Source organism: Lissotriton vulgaris, chromosome 2_1 (genome assembly GCF_964263255.1).
Source record: "Lissotriton vulgaris chromosome 2_1, aLisVul1.2, whole genome shotgun sequence".
Lineage (NCBI taxonomy): Eukaryota > Metazoa > Chordata > Amphibia > Caudata > Salamandridae > Lissotriton > Lissotriton vulgaris.
In genome coordinates this window covers 297,963,202-297,986,824 of record NC_141687.1, presented here as the reverse complement: position 1 = coordinate 297,986,824, position 23,623 = coordinate 297,963,202, and the positions used below count along the sequence as shown (strand labels likewise).

The 23,623-nt window shown below is 42.8% G+C and overlaps 1 protein-coding gene across 1 annotated transcript in view; it reads right to left on the bottom strand.

Annotated features, from left to right (window-relative positions):
• Positions 1–23,623, bottom strand: part of LOC147730217 (uncharacterized) — a 330,076-nt gene that overhangs the window by 39,216 nt on the left and 267,237 nt on the right. Inside the window, exons 5-6 of the mRNA XM_086958528.1 lie at positions 14,156–14,255; positions 13,007–13,069 (exon numbers count right to left, since the gene is read on the bottom strand). Of these exons, the coding sequence (XP_086814654.1) occupies positions 13,007–13,069; positions 14,156–14,255 (163 nt within the window). The remainder of the gene's footprint in view (positions 1–13,006; positions 13,070–14,155; positions 14,256–23,623) is intronic.

Below are 23,623 nucleotides of genomic sequence, written 5' to 3'. Positions count from 1 at the left end.
TGGCTACTTCATCAATTTCGCGACTCCTCTGGAGATCCAAGCGAGCATGAAGAAATGCCTCCAACAAAAACTTTCAAAGAAAAAGTAATTGAACTTTTTCACCAACTAAAAGAAACATATCTGACTTCACCATGGATTGAATTTTGTATTGTGATAGGTGTACTTACTCTCCTGCTTTGGCTCATCATGGTTCTATGTTTGGGAAAATTCATTGATGGAAAATATAGTACAATGGACACAGCAAGTCAGAATATCAACTTGGTCCTAAAGCCTCACACATCCTCCCATATCGAGAAAAGAGAACTGTCATCAGTAAACATCTCAGCCAATCCAATACCCGGTGGGGTAGCATGGGACAGAACTGATTATGACATTTTCGGCCCGGTTGAGTTCTTGAAATATCCACACCAGTTCAAGGTTTCATTAAGTGACTTTGTGACACCCAGTACCTTTTCTGATGAGTGGGACTTTGAAAACATTAATAATATGATGTCAGATTTAGTAATGTCAGCCAAATTCACAGACCGTGATTACTTACAGGGTTCATCGTTATGGTGATCACTGTTTGCATAAAACTGCTCAGCCTAGAAATGTTTTATCTTATTAGCAATGGGTACACTGTCCAACTCCACCAAAAGGCAGTTCGAAAACATTTTATGAGAAATTCCAATACTTCTCAGGGTTTAATAACAGTGATCCAGAAACGTTTTATTTTAAAATGTTATTTAAGACAGGAATGAAAACAATGTTGACAAATACTAAATTGATTAATTCTGAAAAATTTTATGACAAAATGTCTACATTTGGTTTCGAATTATGGAAAAACACCATTGAAACAAAAAACGATCTGGGGTACCAAAGATTGGCAAGTACAAGGCTTAGAAGCATTATTTAGGGCTTGCATGATCCCAGAACAATTTATATTCTTGAATGACACAATTCAACAAACTACTTGTCTTGCCCTAGCTAAGATAAAAGACTTAAATACACCGTCTATTCCGAAACCCATAACTGATAGTGAAAGCACTACAGATGTGGAAATAGACGTATCCCACATTTTACACCAAAACAGAACACATCCTGATTGGAAAAAATGGTTGATCTGGCCAACAGACACGAATAACTGTCAAGATAGATTCCTGAACAAAACACAGTCCAGACCCAAAATACTCCCAGAGACAACATCCAGGGATAGTTACAACATACAGTGTAGGGAAACTATGCCTTGAGTGGTTAGAGAAATCCACACTGGCTGAAATTAAGCAACACTTGACTTTACTTAAAGACAGTGCTGATTTGCGTGATTTCATAATGGAACCACGCAAACAGCGCCAAAAACGTTTCATAGCGGCCGGTATACACGCTGCGTATAACGAAGCTTGGAAAGTAATGCAAATTGAGACAGCAGAAACAATACGAGAAATTGATCGTATAAATTTGGAAAAATCACTTTCTGTGGTGGACAATGGGTTAACGACTCTGTCCTCCAGAATATATTCACTGGACAGCATTGTATCATCTGCTTTTGATATAATAGAGCAGGACTTACTAATGTTACAATATGGTCAGTCTCGGTTACGTTCTATTGTACAGCTTGGTTGGACGTTGCAAAATCTGCGTTCAGGCTACGTACCATGATGTTTAATCAACACAACGTCATTATTCGGCATCTTTAACCTTACTGATAAACAAATCAGTTTGGCACAAAAAGGAGCAGACTATACTATTCTGAGCATTGAAAAACTTGAGAGATTACCATTGACAATGTCAGAGAAACCTGTCATTGAATGGATAATACACGGAACGATTACAATTCCCATAACAACTTTCCAGTTTAAATACTGCCAAGAGTATATACCTGCGGGCCAGTATGAAAGGTTGGGTAAAGAATACATAAAATCAACCTGGGATTTACCTTATACACACAGATGTTATAGTGAAGGGAACAAGGAGGTATTCCTTAGTGGTAAAAATTGTAAAAAATCACTAAGCGGTACACTTCAGTGTCAAGGTATTAACTTGCATGGAGCCTGCGAAGGGTCTTCGAATAACCTTTCATGTCACCTGCATGGCACGCCTGCAAGACAGATAGAGCCATTTTCTAGACCACTTTCTAACGTCAGTTACGTTTTAATAAGTGACCACAGCTGTTGTGGCATGCTGCCAGGAAAAGCCTATCTGACAACCGTAACTTTCAGGGCTGTTTGCTGTATGCAAGTATTGTATCCACGCAGCAATCCAGATATGGGGGCTGCGTTATGGCCTTCGTTGAATATCTCTCCTATTCGAATTGATACTTTAAGCAGAATGAAGTCTATTCATTTACAGACAACTGTGCCTTTAACGTCATCCAAAGAAATGTATGATCTGCAAGTGGCAAGGTCATCGGCAGAGATACATTCCCTTTTAGCGACAAATTGCCCCGTGCATTTCGTAGAAATATTAAGCCAAATCTTAAACATGTCTGATACTAGTGGCATCCCACATGTATTTAAGACAGTTTGTTCGGGACTGTTAGCACCCTTTGAAACAGTTCTGGGCATCTTCCCGAATTTTGTCCATTCTGTATTTGGCGGCCTACCCTTAATCTTGGGACTCGGGCAGGAATTTTATTTTTGCTACTTCTGCACCGATATGGCAAGCCAATCCACAGACAAGACCCTAGCAACGATGGAAGAAACGATCCTAGCAATACGATACCGAGACCGTATCACTAAGGTCCTCGGATTGGCCCGGCTAAGAGATCTGAGTACAACCTGGTTTCTTTCATTCAGACCGATCTGGCAAGATTGCATCCTACCTGTGCTTCGATGTCTGCTATGCGGAGAAGAATGCGTGTTGGACATCTGCCTTACACTACAATCAGCAGTACCAATGGATATCGATACTTTGCTAGGTCCTGTAACGACTCATGCATCGTGTTGTCCCCAGCGGCTATCGATTCTGATGATGGCATTCATTGAGACCACCACTACGAGTAGGTGGCGGTGAGGTACGAGAGGAAAGCAGCACCAAACAGGTACAACCTTCTGTGAGCATTGCTGATCCAAACATCGATGATAGCAATCACGCTCCAAACTGCACAGTTGCAGCATTTTCGAACTTGGTCTAACTTTCACCTGATGTTGTAGATCACTTTTTTGCGTGTCTGTCTGATATGATGTTCTCTCCAGTCAAGGAGAATAACTCTTAAAAAAACAATGATCACACAGCGTTCCCTGAACTCTGAATTTGGCCTTCAGTTTTGATAGACAAAGCTACAGAAAATATTTTGTACTATTTTTCCCCTGAAAGCGAAAATATTTTTGTCCATTTTACAAAATATTTACCTTTTTTTGGGCACATGGTACTCTGCTTAAAGTAGAACTATTCTTAGAGAACAGAGCTTCTATTTTTGGGATACTAGAGACAAAATTTTACCTCAGCCTCTAGCACATATACAGCATTTTGTATTAACATGTGATGGAATGGTCTCGACCTTCTTTTCTGTATTCAGAGCCATTTCATGTGTAACTTTCGCAATTCATTCAGCTGATATATATATATGCATTTATCTGAATGATGACACTGCTTGAAAAACGTACAGTACCAATACTCGTTTTCGTGTATTTACCATATACCATTTCAAATGCGAAATATGTATTTTTGGGTGGGTTGAAAAAAATGGTAAATGGGCAAAATATTGATTTCAAAATATAGACAAACCAAAATATTGAGTCCAAAATATAGAATGGACAAAATATTGAATCGACAGAATATAGACATCAAAAATATAGTTTTGAAGGTAAGTAATGTAATATCGATTTTAAAAATATAGACAGTACAAATATCGAAGTACATAATATAGTTTATTAAAATATCGAATTTTTTATAATATCGAATTTTTTAAAGTGTTTTCTATGTTAGTATATGTGGGAAAAGTGTATACATTTTTGTAATTTATTTTAAGTAATTTTATGTTATTTAATTATTGTGTAATTTAATTCTGTAGCGGGTTGTGGGTTTATAGGGGAATAGGGTGGGAAGTAATTCAATTACAATTAATTAAATGTTAATAAATTAATTGGTATTTATTTAGAATAAATTGTTAATTCATTTTTAATTGGTAATTAATTAATTCTTAATTGATAATTATTTGTTATTAATTGATTAATTGATAATTATGTGAATTAAATCAATGTATTTTATGTAGCGGGTTGTGGGTTTATAGGGGAATAGGGTGGGAAGTATTTTAATTATAATTAATTAAATATGTTAATTAATTAATTGGTATTTATTTTGATTAAATTGTTAATTACTTTTTAATTGGTAATTCATTAATTCTTAAATGATTATTTTTTAATTAATTGATTAATTGATAATTATGTGCATAATATCAATTTATTTTCTGTAGCGGGTTGTAGGTTTATAGGGGAATAGGGTGGGAAGGAATTTAATTATAATTAATTAAATATGTTAATTAATTTATTGGTATTTATTTCGAACAAATTGTTAATTACTTTTTAATTGATAATTAATTAGTTATTAATTGATAATTCATTTTTATTAATTGATAATTGATAATTATGTGAATTATATTATTTTTTTTTCACTAGAGTGGGAATAGTAAAATTTATCCCTATGCTATCCAACGCTTTCCCTACTGTTGCACTCTCTGAAGTAGGAATAGTAATTTTTACCCCTACGCTATCCAAGGCTTTCCCTACTGTTGCACTCTCTGGAGTGGGAATAGTAATTTTTATCCCTACGCTATCCAACGCTTTCCCTACTGTTGCACTCTATGGAGTGGGAATAGTAAATTTAACCCCAACACTATCCAACGCTTTCCCTACTGTTGCACTCTCTGGAGTGGGAATGGTAAATTTTACCCCTACGCTATCCAACGCTTTCCCTACTGTTGCACTCTCCGGAGTGGGAATAGTAATTTTTACCCCTGCGCTATCCAACGCTTTCCCTACTGTTGCACTCTCTGTTGTGGGAATAGTACTTTTTACCCCTACGCTATCCAACATTTCCCTACTGTTGCACTCTCTGGTTTGGGAATAGTAATTTTTACCTCTACGCTATCCAATGTTTTCCCTACTGTTGCACTCTCTGGAGTGGGAATAGTAATTTTTACCCCTGCGCTACCCAACGCTTTCCCTACTGTTGCACTCTCTGGAGTGGGAATAGTAATTTTTACCCCTACGCTATCCAACACTTTCCCTACTGTTGCACTCTCTGGAGTGGGAATAGTAATTTTTACCCCTACACTATCCAACGTTTTCCCTACTGTTGCACTTTCTGGAGTGGGAATAGTAATTTTTACCCCTACGCTATCCAACGCTTTCCCTACTGTTGCACTCTCTGGAGTGGGAATAGTAATTTTTACCCCTACACTATCCAACCTTTTCCCTACTGTTGCACTTTCTGGAGTGGGAATAGTAATTTTTACCCCTGCGCTATCCAACGCTTTCCTTACTGTTGCACTGTCTGGAGTGGGAATAGTAATTTTTACTCCTACGCTATCCAACGCTTTCCCTACTGTTGCTCTCTTTGGAGTGGGAAAAGTAATTTTTACCCCTACGCTATCCAACGTTTTCCCTACTGTTGCACTCTCTGGAGTGGAAATAGTAATTTTTACCCCTACGCTATCCAACGCTTTCCCTACTGTTGCACTCTTTGGAGTGGGAATAGTAATTTTTACACCTCCGCTATCCTACGGTAATAATATTGTGTATTTTATATTAATATTATGTTAATATATATATATATGTTTTAACAGATATGATTGTATTTTTTTTATATAAGTTAAATTAGTTATTTAATAATTTTAAGGTAATTTAAGTATTTTTAAGTATATTTTAGCTATTTATTTTTAATATTTTATTAATTTTACAATAATTTACGAAATTTGATATTTTTATAATGTATATATATATAAACGATATTTTGGGGTCGATATTTTGGTACTTACCTGTTTGTAGATAGGAATTCGATATCGATATTTTGGAATCTATATTTTGGGCAGTCTATATTTTGTCCCTCGATATTTAGTCAGTGATCCGGAAAAAACACATATATTATCAAATGTTTACTATTGCTTAGTTTTTTTTGCAGCCCCCACCCGGAGGCAGTGGCACAGTTGCAGACTCTCATGGTGACCACAAACTGGTAGATTTCTGGTGCTGCTGCCACCTGCACAAAGCAGAGGGCAAGTGAGTGTCCGCAGCAGGCCCAACCTGGACCAGAATAGACTTCTGGCTGACCTCGAAGGATGTAGTAGCATGGGTGTCCAAGGCCACCCACCTTATTCGCACCCTATCTGACTATGGCCTAGCAGTGCTCAAGTTTGCATTACCAGGTGCCCCCAGCAGAGCTTTCAACTGGAGACTCTCTGGGGAGCTCTCCGAGAACAAGTTTTCAGAGATGCGATTCGCTCCTCCATGCAGTTTGCATTGAATGAAGGCACGGTAGAATCCCCCTCCACATTGTGGGAAGCATTTAAACAGTCATCAGGGGTGAATGTATAGCCAAGCAGGCAGGCGTGCTTCGCTCACTACGAGGCCCTCTCAAGCACCTCAAGGGAGAGATACGGGAGCTCGAAACGTGATATTTCACCACCAATGGATGGTGACCTTTAGGAACATCAAGGGAAAAATTGCTGAATGTTCGGAGGCAGCTCATAGAGAAACACACTATTTAGGGAAGGAGGCACGCGCTTGAAGATACGGCGAGGAAGACCGTGCTTGGAAAAAGCTGGCAGGCCTTTAAAAATAACGTGGGCCAGCAACTGCATTAGCGAGCTACGTATTACAGAAATTAGATTGCGGTTGGGCAGGAGTCTGTTCAGGAGGAAATGCTATCTTATCATTCTTTATTATACGCTGTGCGACAATTAGGCACTCCCCCTCATTTGACCCCCTTTATGGACAGCTACTGTGTCTAAGTGATGGCCAGCGTAGATACCTGGATGAGCCGTTCTCGGAGGAGGTGATCGGAGTGATCCTAGCCATGCCAGGAGATAATGCCCCGGGACTAGATAGACTGACATCCGCTTTTTATAAGGAGTTTGCCCCGCTACTAGCACCACATCTCCTCATGTATGAGGAGTCGCCGGAGCGGGACACACTTACTTCCTCCCTTCGAGAGGCACTAATCATCACAATTCTTAAACCAGAAAAGGACCCACAGCAATGCGACTCATACAGACCGCACTCGATGATTAACTTAGACAATAAAACCTTCACCAAACAGAGAGCGACTCGGTTACCCCCGCTGTTGCCCACAGTGCTGGGATCTGACCAGTTTGGCTTTGGCCCCAGTATGGGCACATCTCACAACCTCTCTACCTTTTTTGTGACCATGCAAGAAATAGATCCCTCCCTCCCTGCTGCCGCAATCTTCCTTGATGCCACCAAAGCCTTTGATACCTTGGAATGGCCATATCTTTTTGCACTTCTCTCTCGAGTCGGTGTTGGCCCCACCTTTTAAAAAAATAAGTTGCTCTGCTCTACTCCGCACTGACTGCGATGCTTCGAAGAAATGGCATAATCTTCTCCCCCATTTTGGTGGCCCCTGGCATGAGACAGGGGTGTCCGCTGTCCCCACTTCTCTTTTCAATGGCCATGGAGCCTCTGGCTGCCCAATTAAGACAGCATCACGCACATCGCAGCCTAGCATTGGTCCCAAGAGTGATTCTGGTATCCATGCACTTAGACGATGTAACCATGTATGTCAAGCACCCGGCAGAGAATCTTGATCCCCTAATCCAAGAAATTATTTCGTTTGGCGGCCTATCGAAGGTCACCATAAACTGGGGAAAATCGATCATCTTCTCCTGGAGGAGGATAAATGGGCGTACTGCTGCGTGCAGGCTAGAGAGTTGTCTCATAATTAAAGATTGAGGCTAATCCACTTTAAATTCATACCTGGACTATATAGGACCCCAGAACTGGCCTAAGCGAGGATGCTCGCTGCGTGCGGTGTTCGGCACTAGATGCAACATTCTTGCACCTGGCTTGGACCTGCCCAGGAATCGCACGATACTGGGGACTTATATTTGAAGTTCTGGAGACGATGCTAGGGCATACATTTGAGCGTTCACCCCTGCTGGCTTTGCTTCGATATGTGCACAATGTGTAGAGTAAGATTACCCAAGGAATTGGCTTAATGTTCCTTGAGGTTTTATAAAGAATAACACAATTAATCAGGGTTATAACGTGCAATGTTAATGGCATATTGAACAAGGTTAAACATGGTTATATTATGTACTGGTTGAGTACTTTTAAACAAAATATGATTGTTTTGCAGGAAATACATTTTGAATCAAACAACCCAAACTTAGCAATTAATAGGTTGTTTTCCCATTTTCTTTTTGCTTTTTCCAGTGTTGCAATGATGGGTGTGGGACTTTCTTTTTGTTCCAATATAAACTGGTAAAGAGGAGAAGACAAGAAGATGAATTAGGTAGATGGATTCGGGCTAAAGCCTTCAAAATAATTTTGTTAATTATTATGGACCCGTTGAAGATGAAGTAGATGCAGTACAGTACGCCAGCTTCATAAGATTGCCATGGATGTGATTGTGCATACAGTTCGGGGCGGTGATTTTATTTTGATACAAAACGCAAAGTTAGTTTCTTCAGGAAAGGGAAAAGGCAATTAAAACCGAAAACGGCAGCCCTCTTGCTACAGTTTAAGCAAGATTATACTTTGTCGGATTCATGCACTCAAATTCCCCTATACTTCACAATATACATGTTTTTTTAAAACAATTTAATACTGCCTCTCGGGTTTACTTTTTTTTATTTCCCATATTATGATGATAAACTAAATTTGGATCTGGTGTATTACCTTTCTAGGTCATTCAATTGTTACTCTAGACATTCTGATAGAGGCTCATCCTTGGCCTTCTTATGGGGAAACTCTGCCGAGAGGTAGACTTATCCCATGGTTGTCCAAAGTAATATCAAATAAGAACCCTATACAGGGACAAACCAGGAAGTTGTTAAGAGTAAAGAAACTAATATATTCTCACTTAAACATTATAAAGGGTTGTATCAGACGTCTGATTGGATCTCATAAGAGAATGTGGAGAAATGTCTTAACTCTATTAACCTACCAACACTTTTGGAAAACCAGCAAAAAAGTATCATAATTAAAGTAATTTCCAAGGAGATATGGAAAGTTTTATGCCAATGGATAATGTAAAGGCATGTGGTAGTGATGGGATCCCAACAGAGTCTGTAAGGATTGTTCCCTAAATTGGCACCCTTCCTAATAGAACTCTTTAATCAAATCCTATTGGGTGTTCTATAAGCATGGGCGGAAAATCCGTTTCGCTCGCGGATTTTGCGGATTTTCGGTAAATTCGCAATCCGCGAGATTCGCGAATCTCCCGCAAAATCCGCAAATCCGCGAGCAGCGGATTTTATGGCTTGCTCGCACTGTTCGCGTGAGTTCGCGGTTTCCCAGTACAACTTCGCGCCCCGCGAATAAGCGCTAAATTGCAGAAATACGATCTTAGCAAAACTGAAACTACTTACCAGGTTCAAAAGTTCAGGCTCATCATTAGTAGCCATTTCCTGTAGTGCTTCCTGAGGGGCCCCTCCAGAGTTCAGTTGCCAGTTGCAACTATTATGTGACCCTGCTCTGAACCTCAGAATAGTTACACATATGCCACAAAGGTCCTGAATTACAGCTAAGGGAGACAAGCAGGAGCCAGGCTGGAAGTTCAAATCCATTAATCAGCCCCTAATTCATTATTGTCAGTTGGGGCAGGGCAGGTGTTGTAACTAATTTTGCAACAATGAAAGCACTTAGCAAGTGCAAAAGATCACTAATCAGGAAGCACTAGGGAAGCAGGTGCCAGCTAAAAAAATATTCTGTGACACATTAATCAGCCCCAAATAAATTTAGGTCACTTGAGGCAGGGAAGGTGTGCTTTGCTTTGCCACAATAATGTACACTGACTGGACAACCAGAGGGTGCTGTGATGAAACAGAGGGTGGCATGGGTGGGCCAGAGGGTGGCATGAGTAGTCAGAGAGTGGCAGTAGTGACAGAGAGTGGCAAACACAAAAAAAAAAATCCGCAAATTCGCGAGAATTCGCGGATTTTGCGGATTGCGAGTTCGCAAATCCGCAAAATTCGCGAACGCGAGATTCGCAAAATTCGCCCATGCTTAGTGTTCTAGCACCATCCTCTTTGGCCGAACAGTAGTAATTAGCTTTGTGATAAATATAAGCCACCTAATAATTTAAACTCCTACAGGCTGAACTCTTATTACAAACTGTTTACAAAGATTGTGTAGATATGTAAATATGACGCCTATTGCTCAAAATATCATTCTGAAAGATCCAAATTAATTCTTATCAAGATCATTTGTAGCAAAAACAAGTTATCTGGTCTAGGCATTCAACATCTTTTTAGCTAATAAAGTGAAAGTTATGAAAGTAATGATGGATGGCAAGAAGGCCATTGATCAAGTTAAGTGGACAGCCGTTTTTTGATTCTTGCTAAATATAAATTCTCAATACAAATGTTAACAATGCTTCAACACTTATCAATAGATGGAGTACCTGGAATTGTTATAAATTGAAAGGAGATAAGGATATGTAGCAATTAATAGCGGTACCCTCCAGAATACGTCATGATCCTTCATTTCTACCACATTTGGGTGGATGTCCAAACTTAATTTTTTATTGGACGATATTATTCATTATTCAAAATCAGAGAAAGATAATATTCAAGGGACTCCGGATAGAGTTCAAGAGTGCTATAAAATTAATCATTCAAAGTCAAAGATTTCATTACTTACGGCTAAGAAGATTGAACTCTTAGAACATTTTAGACAGCAATTTTCCCTCCAACGATCAATTCAATACTTAGGGATCAGATCTATACAACCTGAATTAAATTGCTGAGCCTAAAAACGTTTGTAACCTACTCAACTGATGGTCTTCTTTACTGGTATTGTTAATTGGTCGTGCCTCCCACATTAAAATGTCAATTTTAACATTATTTTTATTTTTGTTTGGCAATATTTAAATTAAAATTAATCACACTTATTTTCAGGACATTGATTAATTAAATTTGCATATATATTGAAAAGATCAATATCCACAGGTCCAATTTTCATCAATTAAATAAGGAGCTGAGGGGTGTAGCACTGCCTCATCTCAGACTTTACTTCTTAGCTACTCTTTTACATTGTCTTACACATATTAATCACAAAGTGGATATGATAGCTTTTTTCTTATTAAAATGGTAAGAGAATCGAAAATTGATCTTCCAGTCTTTCGAAAGTAAGCAAAACGTCCAAAAACAGGATATAAGATGTTACATGTAGATTAAAAAGTTATTTAAAGAATATAGGATTTCTAGTTGCTATTTCTTATATTGCTGACACTCCAGTCAGCAAAACGTGATGCTCCGGTGGCGTAGCCTCATTGTTAGTGAGGCCCTTGGTTTGTAATAAGCTTTTGACTTATGTGTTTTTTTAATCAATTATACTGTCGTAATGCACTTTATCTTTGCACTTTATTTTCACGCTTTTTGAACTTTTGCATTCAAGCTGCTAATATTTGTAATGCACTTAATGTATGCTCTTATGTTTGATGAAATATTTGGTTATTTTAGCGTTGCAGAATACATTTTAAAAAATGTACCTGCTTGCCATTGCCAGACACCTTGGGCCTCATTTATGAGGCCCTACTGGCGTAATTGTGCGGCCGGAACGTCACTTTTTTGATGTTCCGGTGGCGCAATGTGCCACTGGCTTATTTATAAGGCCACATAAAGCCATGTTATGTAGCTTTTCATGGCCTTATAAATATGTGCCCTTTTAACGCAATAAACTGCGTGAAAGGGGCATTACAAAGGGTGTTGCTGGGAGTGGTCCCAGCAACGTCCATGGCTTTTTGACACTGCCCCAGATTTACGAGAAATCGTAAGTCTAAGGCAGTGGCAAAAACCTACGCTTCCCGAGGAGAGGCATAAGAGAGGCACAAAGAGAAGAAATATCTTTATTTCTCCTCGTTTTTTATCTTTCAATGTGTGCTGTATTCTGCAGTGCACATAGAAAGAGGAAAAAGCCTCTTGTGATTGCTTTTGTGCAGGATGGCTTCCCTTACAGCAGAAAAATAATCATCCCCGCAACAAAGGTACCCTTGCACCATGGTGCAAAGGTGCCTGTGTTGGCGCATAGCAGGCCATTGTACGCCCGCGCAGGGGAAAAGGACTGGAATGTACCGTAACTAATCGATACTGCTCATTCCTGCCCTTTTATTTTGCCATAGGGCAGCGCAGCAGCAAGACTTGCTGCAGTGCCCTGCGGCAAAAAACACATAAATGAGGCCCCTTAGGTTTACCAGTGCTTTGTTCTTATCTGCTACTGTCTGACAAAGAACGTTTTCTTCAACGTCACTCCATTGTAGCACAATATAACACTACCATTACACGTACAACTGAACAAAACATAGAAGAAAATAGAAAATACAGGTCAAAAACTATTTGCCTTGAATGGTTACTCTAATATTGATATTACTATATAAATACTTCATAACTTAACATTAAATAATACGAAATAGCATAAACTTTACATTAACAATACATAAGATGCAATAACAGTACACACAGCTCAAAACATCCTACATGTGATTTACAAACCAAAAATATATATACATAGGGGCCATATTATCAAGAACTGTGTTAAAATTATCACCGCTTTAGCAGCAGGAAACTGCCGCTAAAGAGGCGATAATGGGCTTGATAATATGCCCTTGTGAATTTCTATAGAAGCCCAGGTTCACACCAGAACCTGGGCTTCAATGGGAATTCACAAGGGCATATTATCAAGCCCATTATCGCCGCTTTAGCTGCAGTTTCCTGCCGCTAAAGCAGCGATAATTTTAACGTTAGTAAACATTGGCAAAATGATTAGCAAGTGCCACCACCAAATCGCCTCAGAGTATCATCATTGTTTAGAATGGCACAAATTTGTTAAGTGAGAGTATAAAAAATTACCTCTGTGTTTGCACCGTGGTGTAAGAGGAGCGATACCATCTCTGAATGGTTGTTGTTCACCGCCTGTGGAGGAGAAATGGAATATCAGGAGGCAGAAATCCGCATATAGTATATAGTATAAAGAACAAGCTCTGCATAATGTTACTTAATGAACTTCCTGGACATCCACAGGTTATTTCAGTCGTACCTGAACCACCAGTACCGATCTTATATCAACAACCATATTGAAACGAAGGAAGTACTGACTACAAATCATACTGTGAATATTCAGAGAAAGCACAACTTACTACGTTAAAGCAGATGGAGCTATGGTCATGCAAGTATAAGAACTAGGGGGCATATTATCAACGTCCAGCGATATTATCGCTGGCCGTGCTTAGCGATACATTTTTTTTACAGGCTATCTCTGGTATTTATCGCCCTAGTAGCGCGTTATTAACAACGCGTTACTCCAGGGCGATGAAAATTCCAGAGATAGAGAGGTTATCGCCCTTTTGCTGGGAACATCGCTGTTTTTCCAGCAATGTTCCCTGCAAAAGGGCGATAACCTTGCTGATACGACCCACAGGGTAGTATCAGCATAATCCACCCCCTATGTTAGGAATGGCTAAATCAGGATTTTAGCAGACGTTAGATTTTGGCGAAAACTGACGTTTTCGCCAAAATCTAATGTGTGCTAAAATCATATGGGCTGCCTTGTAAATATTGCGATGTAAACATCAGCGATATTTGCAAGGTAGTCCATCTTGGGACGCCCACTAACGCCCACTTTGCATCTCATTGAAATGCAAAGTGAGGCGTTGGGAAAAAGGGTGCTAACATGCAATTATGCATGTTAGCACCCTCTTGGAAATAGGGCGCTGGTTTTATCTCCGCTATTTTTGGCTTTGTAAGGCAAGAAAGCGGAGATAAAACCCTTGTGAATATACCCCCTCCTAGTCTTACATGGGTGCATTCTTTGACCATAACATCTTTTCTATAAAGCTTTGCCCATGTCCAAAAAAAACATAAAATAGTTATAATATGAAAAAAATATATATCTTTAATTTAAACATCTGTAAAAGACACAAAGAATGCCTTTGAATGTCCAGGAAAGACTAGATCTAAAGGAAGGTTGACCTAATGCTTGTAAAAACAACTAGGTCTCACCGCGTGAAGAGCCGTCCGTTTGTCGTAGTCTGCGTGATTGCAGTTGATGCCACTAGCTAGCCAGGCTTCCATCTGCTTCAAGTCATCAGCGAACACAAGGCTAAAAAGCGAAAAAGCATCTAAGTAGGTCTGTATGGGAGCAGAGGCACTTTTCAACTAGGCAAGAGATAGTGCTCTCACAGCCACATCACCAAATGAAGGAAGTTAAACAGGGCTTAGTGACTCTAAGGTGGGATCATCAGAATGAACCTTAATACTGATGCATGTTTTGCGTCATCATTGCTAGTTTCTCAATTTAATTGAAATTGGCTTTCAAAGGTCATCATCTTCAGTTGGTCACAGATTCCTATTTGTCAGGCAGCACGAGGTAATGAGGGAATACTGTAGGCAAACCCAGACACTGAGACTGTCCCTATTCAAATGCTGTTTAGACAAAATATTTAAAAAAATCCTGTTAAGAATATTGAGGAGAAGAATACTGTGAAGGTAAGTTTTCTGAGGGTGACCAAAGTTTTACTATATATATAACTTGGCATATATGCGCCATGACGGCATATATATCTATGTATATATATATATATATATCTACAAGGTACATAGATGTGGAGATAAGAACAGTAAACCTATACTTACCTATTTGCACTTACCATCTTGATGTTTTGGTCCTTGATATGTTTGAGGCGCTAACCTGTCCACTCAGTATTTTGGTCAACAATAGATTCCGTCAGTGAACTATTCAAAGTTCACAAAGTAAAAGCTGGCAAAATGTGAACTGGGAAGCTTTGGAATATAGAGCAGAAAAAACTAGAGTAATTCCCCATTTCAAGAGACAAGTAATGTCAGCTTCCTCTGCGTCCACCAAGGTTTGTATGTCAGACTATGGATAAAAAAATAATCTATCAATATCAAAGGGAGAGTGAGGATGTATGAGAACTAGTTTATTTCCCCTAAGAAATGTATTATATCAATAGGAACTAGTCTTTCAAGACATAGTGGAGAACTGTGTGGTGTTTGCCAGAAGAAAGATAAAGTCTTTCTTAATGAAGCCCTCACCCACCAACCTCGTTGGTGGCATGCTTCATCATCGGGCCAACCTGGTGACACTGAGTGTGTCCCTGGTGCCATGAAGCTAGTGCTTTGTGTTGCTCTAAAGAAGCAGATCAACAATCAAGAGCGTGGGTATGTGCAGTGCCATGTACCACTCTAGTAAGGCTCCTTTCCGCCCCTCAAATGAAGAAAGTACCTGCAAGTGGTTTAACAGTTAAAGAACAGCCAAATATGTTTCCATCTTCCCCAAAATAAGTTCCAAGCCAGACGACCACCAGGTCACACGACAGAACCCACCCTGGTCAGATAGTTAGGATACTTTCCAAGTGCTGCACCCAGCCACAGGATTCGTAGTTCCAGTACTCTCCACTCATCCATTGGAGTGGTGTTGCCCACCAGCAGCAGGGTCATCTAGTCAGTTGGATATTTCAGAACTATGAGACTGTACTGCCTCAAGAGATCCCTTGCCAGCACCTCAGAAAGTGTTAGTGCTTCATTCTGATGTCTGTGGGACTGCCACCGACACGCTGTCAGTGGCGGTCTCACCAACATCTAGGGCAACATTCTGACTGCCGCATTACGATGCAGACAGTTGGACCACAGTGGTCTGGGTAGTGGTTGGATACTAATCCCTACAGTGGAGACGGTGCCCGCTCAGGCACCGCAGTAGGCATTAGGATGTTCATTTCCTACAGCCTCTTCACGGCGGTCCCACCGCCATGAAAAGGCTGTCAGAAAGGGACTTTGGGAGCCCCAAGCAGGGGCTAAGTGGCCAGGGGGGCACCTGTGGCGCACCCCCAAATATCCATGCGCTGTGTGCCAGGCACCATATGGTTCCTGGCACTCTGTGCATGGATGTTTGAAAAGTGCCTTTTTCGACTGCGATTGTGCTGCAACCCTTTTCCGGGCTGCAGCAGAAGCCGCAGTAAGAAAAAGGCATTTTACGACTTCCTGTACAGCAGCCATATTGAAATAGGGTGGGCGGGACCGCCGGCGTCTTGTCGGCGGTCACCTGCCCGTAATTATGGCGGTCGGATTCTCATCCAACTGCCATCGTAATCAGGCCCTTCGTTTTTATCTCTCAGGCTCCTCTCATTCTAGGATATTAGGCAAGAACGATCTTATGGCAAATCCTTAATTGTGCTGAGAAACAGCATCCTGCCGTGGACTACATTTTTTTTGCTTCACCTTGACAACTTTCTACAGTCACTCTACTTCACTGTGTTCATCCTCAGGCAAACTTCAGACAGTTCCACTTGGTTAATCAGACAATGCACAGACACACTAGCAGCCAGACCTTTTTCTAGAGGCATGCCAAACCCGACTCCCCTTGTTGCTGAAGAGATATATCAGTAATTCCACCCCAAAATGGTCTTGAATAACACTGACACCTACAGGCCCCACTTGGTCATTGGCCAATTTCACATTTCCTCCTTTCAGTCAATCCTCTTTATTCAAAGCATTAACACTCCATAAAAGAAAACACACAACTCAATCTTAGTGGACTACATTTTTTTTGCTTCACCTTGACAACTTTCTACAGTCACTCTACTTCACTGTGTTCATCCTCAGGCAAACTTCAGACAGTTCCACTTGGTTAATCAGACAATGCACAGACACCCTAGCAGCCAGACCTTTTTCTAGAGACATGCCAAACCCGACTCCCCTTGTTGCTGAAGAGATATATCAGTAATTCCACCCCAAAATGGTCTTGAATAACACTGACACATACAGGCCCCACTTGGTCATTGGCCAATTTCACATTTCCTCCTTTCAGTCAATCCTCTTTATTCAAAGCATTAACACTCCATAAAAGAAAACACACAACTCAATCTTTAAAAACAACACAGCAACATAGTCTCCACATACCTACTGCAACCCTTGTACAATTATAAAAAATTACATTTCATAATACTTAAAAAGAAAGCAAAAACTTGAATAAAATATAGATGGAAATCACCCAACACACATCAGGGCTCCAAAAGTACATTAATAGGGGAGGAGCAGCATCATTTTGGCTCCTCCCTATATACGTCATCTATATGCAATTGTGCACTAGTGCAATATTTATATTCAAAGTGTGGTTTGAACTCATTAACATGTGTGATACATTTAAATGAAGAAAACAAGTTACTTACCTGTAACTTTAGTCCCCCAGTATTGGTAACTTTCATAGATTCCCATGCTTTGTATCATTCCCCGTCGTCGGAATGGGAGTCTCGGTAACAAAAATACCATAGCTGTAGGTACAAAAGACAATGGAAAAAGGCCTAGGCCTCATTACCTTTTGTAGCATATCACCCTCTTTGTGCAAAAGAGACCAAACTTTGGCCTAAGCCAATCAGAAGTGCCTCACCACTTAGAACCTTCCTGAAGGAACCTCAGAGCCTCAGATTTTCGTAGCCGTTGTGTACTGAGACACCATCTGTGCTGTAGGCTGAGCTTTCCCCGGGGAGGTGGGTGGGCGCATGGGAATCTATGAACGTTACCAATACTGGGAAACTAAAGTTACAGGTAAGTAGCTTGTTTTCTTACCCCAGTATTGGAACTTTCATAGATTCCCATGCTTTGTATCAGAGTAGTAAGCAGTTGGCAAGATAATCACATTTTGCATTGTAAATAATAGCAGTAAAGAACATGACATTAGATACAAAATGTGAAAAATGGAAGGTGGGAAGAAAGGAAAGCTCACCATTAGTGGAAGAGGTTCCTCAGGACAGCCTGCCCTACTGCTGCATCCTCCTGTTGCAGAGATTCCAAGCAGTAGTGCTTGGTAAAGGTGTGGACGCTGCTCCAGGTTGCAGCTCTGCAGATATCCTTAATTTGCACCCCTGCGAAGAGTGTTGTGGAGGAAGCCACAGATCTTGTGGAATGCGCTCGTATCTTTCCAGACAGAGGTTTACCAGCAGTCCTGTGACAATGTAATATAGCGCTTGTGATCCACCTTGAAACACCCTGTTTGGATAATGGAAGGCCTTTACTCGGTCCCCCGAAGGCCACAAACAGTTGAGAAGATTTTCAAAAATCTTTAGTACGTTGTAAATAAAACTTCAAGCATCGTTGCACATCCAACGAATGCAACGCTTTTTCCGCTGGTGTGGAAGGCTGAGGAAAAAATGTTTTCAGAATGACCGGTTCATTCAAATGGAAATCCGAGGGAACCTTTGGCATGAACCTAGGGTTAGTCCTCATGATGACAGTGTTCCTCTTGAATTGAAGGAAAGGTTCTTGAATGGTCAAGGCCTGTAACTCCCCTACACGCCGAGCCGACGTGAGAGCGAGGAGAAGAGCCAATTTCCACGAAAGTTATTTGATGTCAGAACAATGGACTGGTTCAAAAGGGTCCTTCATGAGCTGAGAAAGGACCAGATTCAAATGCCATGTTGGAGGAGGCGGTCTCACCGGTGGATAGACCCTGAACAGGCCCTTAAGAAATTGTTTGATTATTCTCGAAGACCATATTGAAGGCCCAGATTCTGTCCTTCTGAATCGTGACAAAGCAGCCAAATGGACCTTAATTGATGAATGGGCTAGACCAGACTTGGCCAAGGACAGCAGGTAAGGGAGGACCTGATGAGGTTTGGAATTGAATGGATCAATGTGTTGCTGTCGACACCAACAACAGAATCTTTTCCACTTAAGGCGGTAAGTTTTGTTAGTTGAAGGGGCCCTTGCTTGGGACAGAACTTCTCTAACCTCCTTTGATAATGGCAGGTTCATAAATTCTTGCTGCTCAGGAGCCATGCAGTCAGGTGTAACGACTGAGGGTCTGGATGCAAAATCTGTCCTTCGGACATCGTGAGAAGATCTGGCAGAATCTGTAGAGGTAAGGGAGGAGCAATCGACAACAGATGGAGCTCCGTGAACCAGAACTGCCTCGGCCAAGCCGGGGCTATCAGGATCATCCTGCACGGTTCCACCTTGAGTTTCTTAATTAGTCGTGGTATCAGAGGAATGGGAGGAAAAGCGTAGACAAATGTCTTCGACCAGGCTATCGAAAGGGCATTTCCCAGAGAATTTGGATGGGGAAGCCTGCTTGCGTAAGACCGGCATTTCTTGTTGGTCGGAGTGGCAAACAGGTCGATGTCCAGTCTTCCCCACCGGCTGAAGACTTGTTCCAAGATTTCCTGATTCAACTCCCATTCGTGGCTGACCGAGGATGACCTGCTCAGTCTGTCGGCATTTTCGTTTAGGATGCCAGGCAAGTGTTCTGCCATCAGAGACATTTTGTGTCGGATCGCCCATTCCCAAACCATCTGGGCCTCTTGTGACAATGGGCGCGATCTGGTCCCTCCTTCCTTGTTCACATAGTGCATGGCCGTGGTGTTGTCCGTCCTGATAAGCACTTGTGAACCTTCCAGGCGAGGAAGAAACGCTTGCAGAGCCAGACGTATCGCCCTGAGTTCTAACAGGTTGATGTGGAGGCGTTTTTCCTGTGGTGACCAATGACCACTGACATGTAGGTCCTGCAGCACTGCTCCCCAACCCTCCAACGACGCGTCCGTCGTTATCACTTGTGGAGACGGGTCGCTTGCGAAGGATAGGCCTTGGGACAAGTTGTTTTGGTCTGTCCACCATAAGGCCGCATTCTTCATCTCCGGAGTGATAGCCACTCTGTCGTCGAAGGAACCGTGGACTTGCCGCCATTGATTGTCCAGTTGTTCCTGCAAGGGACGCATTCTTAGTCTGCAATGAGGGATCAGTGGAATACACGATGATATTACTCCCAGCAGAGACTTGTAGCGGCGAACTGAAAGATACTTTCTTGTTTGTAAGTCTTGGGCCATCGCCTGTAATTTTTGCTTCCTTTCCAGAGTAGGAAATGCTCGTGAAAGCCTTGAGTCCAAGATGGCTCCCAGAAACCGGGCTCTTCTGGACGGGATCTGGCAAGATTTCTCGTCGTTTAGAGTGAGACCCAGGTTTTGGAATAAATTGGTACATGCTTGAACCGCCTGTAGCGCTGCTTCTCTGGACGGAGCTTTCAGTAACCAGTCGTCCAGATAGGGGAAGACTTGAAACTTGTGCCTCCGCAGGAAAGCTGCTACTGGAGCCAGCACCTTCGTGAATATTCTTGGGGCTGAGCAGAGTCCAAAGGGTAAAACCCTGAATTGGTAATGGCTCTTGGCTACTGTGAATTGCAGAAACCTTCTGTGCGCTGGGTGAATCGGAACGTGAAAATAGGCATCTTCGAGATCGAGTGTGGCCATGTAATCCCCCGGGCTGATTAGCTTCAAGATGTCCTGGAGGGACACCATCCTGAAGGACAGAGAAATGAGATAGGTGTTTAGCCCCCTGAGGTCTAAAATGGGGCGCCACTTGTCGAGCGTTTTCTTCACCAGGAAGAACCTGGAATAATATCCCTGGCCTCTTTGGGTCGATGGAACTGGCTCTATCGCCCCTTTTTGGAGCATTTGTTGAACTTCGAGCCGAAGGAGACGCTGGTGTTTTGAAGGAGTGGCTGCCGGGGGCTTGGGTGGCGGAACTTGAGTGAACTCTAGGGTATGCACTTTCCGAATGATGTTGAGCACCCAACGGTCCGATGTTATTAGGGACCAGTTGTGAAGGTATTTGTTGACCCTGCCTCCAACTGATGACTTCCTGGAGGAGGGTCCAGTAGGAAGAGCCAGGAGGCCGCTATTGGCGCTTGGACGAATCTCGTCCTCGCGCCCCCTGCTTTCCTTTACCGTAAGGCCTGGAGTAGTTGGAAGACTGGCCTTGCCGCTGCTGGTAAGATTGGCGGTGTTGCTGGGAACTGGATCCTGTGTTGGAATAGCGTTGTTGTTGGAAGGATCCTCTATAAGTACCACCCCTGCCTCTGGAGCCCTTGAAAGGAGACTTCCTGTACTGAAGTGTTCCTAAAGACCTAGCGGTCTCTGTGTCTTTTTTAATATCTTGCAGGGTGTCGTCAATGAGTTTGCCGAACAGAGCCTCTCCATCAAAGGGGAGATCCAATACTTTATTCTGGACCTCGGGTCGGAACCAAGTAGCTTTAAGCCACCCTTGGCGACGGAGTACTGCTGCTCCAGCCAGTGAACGAAATGCAGTAGTCGCAATATCCATTGCACAATCGATGATTTCCATCGACGTCGCTTCTCCCTCTTGCAAAACCTTCTTTGCCTCTGACATAGATTCAGGAGGCAGCTGGTCAAGGTACGGGGCAACATCGCACCAGAGTTGACGGTCGTACCTACCCAGGATCGCTAAGGCATTAGCTGCTCGCACCAGCAAACTTGCCATCGCTGAGAATCTTTTTCCCACGTTATCTAACCTCCGCCCTTCCTTGTCCGGAGGAGTTGTCAGCGGTGCTGAAGGGTTGCGCGAGTTTCTCTGCGCTGCCTGCGAGATCACAGAGTCTGGTCTTGGATGACATGTCAATGCCGCTGGGGCATCATCGGTCGCTTTGTACTTTTTTTCGAGACGCGGTAGCACCGGCACCACCGTCGCCGGGTGTGTCATGGTCTTTACGCCCTCTTTCCATAGGTGATCCACGATTGGAATAGACCTGGCAGTTTTTCGAAAGGGTTCCTTAAAGTCATATAAGAAACAATCTGTGGTGACTTTAGGCATTGCTAATTTAAATCTTGCCGCCGCTCTCTCCATTAGCTGATGGAAGCCCCCAATATCCGCTGGCGGGGAGTCCGCCGGGTCCGGATTTGGTGATGCGGGATTGTCAATAACGTATTCATCATATTCCGTGTCGGGATTAGAGACATGATCCGACTGCTGATCCTCATCCGAGGATTCATCAACATCATGCGATCCTGGCAATCCAGAGGAATCCTGATGAACGGATGCTTGAGGCTGTGGAGAAGTTGGAGCCGAGAAAGTAGGTGGCACCAATGATGCCTGAACCCTTGAAGGTGTAGCAGGCGTTGATGTATTTTGCAAAGGTCTACTGGCCTTAGACTTATAGTCCTGACTATAGCATCCTATGTAGATCCTGCAGGAAAGATGTTGGCACTGAAACCATTTCCTGGTCAGTTTGCTGCTGCTGCTGCTGACTATGACCATGTTCCTCGTGGGTGTATTCGCCCTCTGAGTCAGTGTCCTAGCATTTGACAAATAGTTGTGAAGGACTATTGGCATAGCTATATGCATCTTGGTCATCTTCCTCTGATTGTCCCTCTTGAAGGAGCATTGTTGGTAACAGAGGGGACACTGTCCTTGGAGAAGTCATCTCCGGCGTGATCCGCGTCACAGAAATGGTGATTCGCTTTTCTGTGGACAAGATCGTGGGTTCCGTAGTCGACGGTTGTATATACGCCGTCGAGATAGGGGTCGTGGACGTCGTCGACGACGAAACTGTCGACACACCAGCCGTCGTCATAGTCACTGTAGTAGTCGTCGACGCCCTTGTCGACGAGACCGCAGTCGTCGACACCGTCGTCATCGTCGTCGACGGGACTCTCGTCGTCGACACTGTTGTCATCGCCGTCGACGGGGCTTTCGTCGTCGGCGGGGCTTTCGTCGTCGGCGGGGCCTTCGACGTCGACGGGGCCTTTGTCGTCGACTGAGCCTTCGACGTCGACGGGGCCTTCGTCGTCGACTGGACTTTGGACGTCGACGGGGCTTTCGTCGTCGACGGCTCCTTCGTCGACACCTGTGAAGCTGGTACCTTCGTCGTCAGCGTCTTTAGTTTCTCCGTCGACGGTGAGGACTCCGCCGTCGACGGTCTCGACGTCGACGAACCTCCAGTCGACGGAGTCTTCGATGTTCTCGTCGACGGGCCTCCCGCTGTCGACGTCTTCGTCGTCGAGGACTTAGAAGTCCTCTCAGAAGACTGGCATGAAGGTGTTTTGAAGGCTGTGGAAGCCTTCGCACCTGTAGACGGCATAGAAGGTCCATCCCTCTCCTTTACACTTCCGTGAGGAGATTTGCTGGGACCTGGGCTCTCAGACTCACTGGGGGTCTTTTTTGAGGCCTTAGAAGATCTTCCCACAGAAGTAGAAGGGGAACCCCTACCCCTTTTCACTGACCTTCTAGTAGAAGCCATCGATCCAGCATCCTCACTGTCACTGGAGACAGTATCCTTCCTTGATTTAAGCTTTTGCAGCCATGTCAGGAGCCTACCCTCACGGTCCCGGAGGGTCTTGGCAGAAAAAGTGCGACAGATTGAACAGTCAGCAGCCTGGTGGTCAGGATAGAGGCAATAAATGCAGTCCTTATGCCTATCCTCCACAAAAAGCCTTTTCTTGCCACAGGAGGAACAAGGCTTGAAAAGCGCTTTTTTCTTCTCAATTTCCGACATCCTGGAAGGCAGTAACAATCCTGAAGAGAATCTGAAAGATTCTGAAGAAAATCCTGTAGAAAAAACCTGAAGAAATCCTTTAGAAGAGTAGAAGTTGAGCAGAGCTCAATGGAGACTCCCTAGCACAATGTGCCGTAGAAAATCTGAGGCTCTGAGGTTCCTTCAGGAAGGTT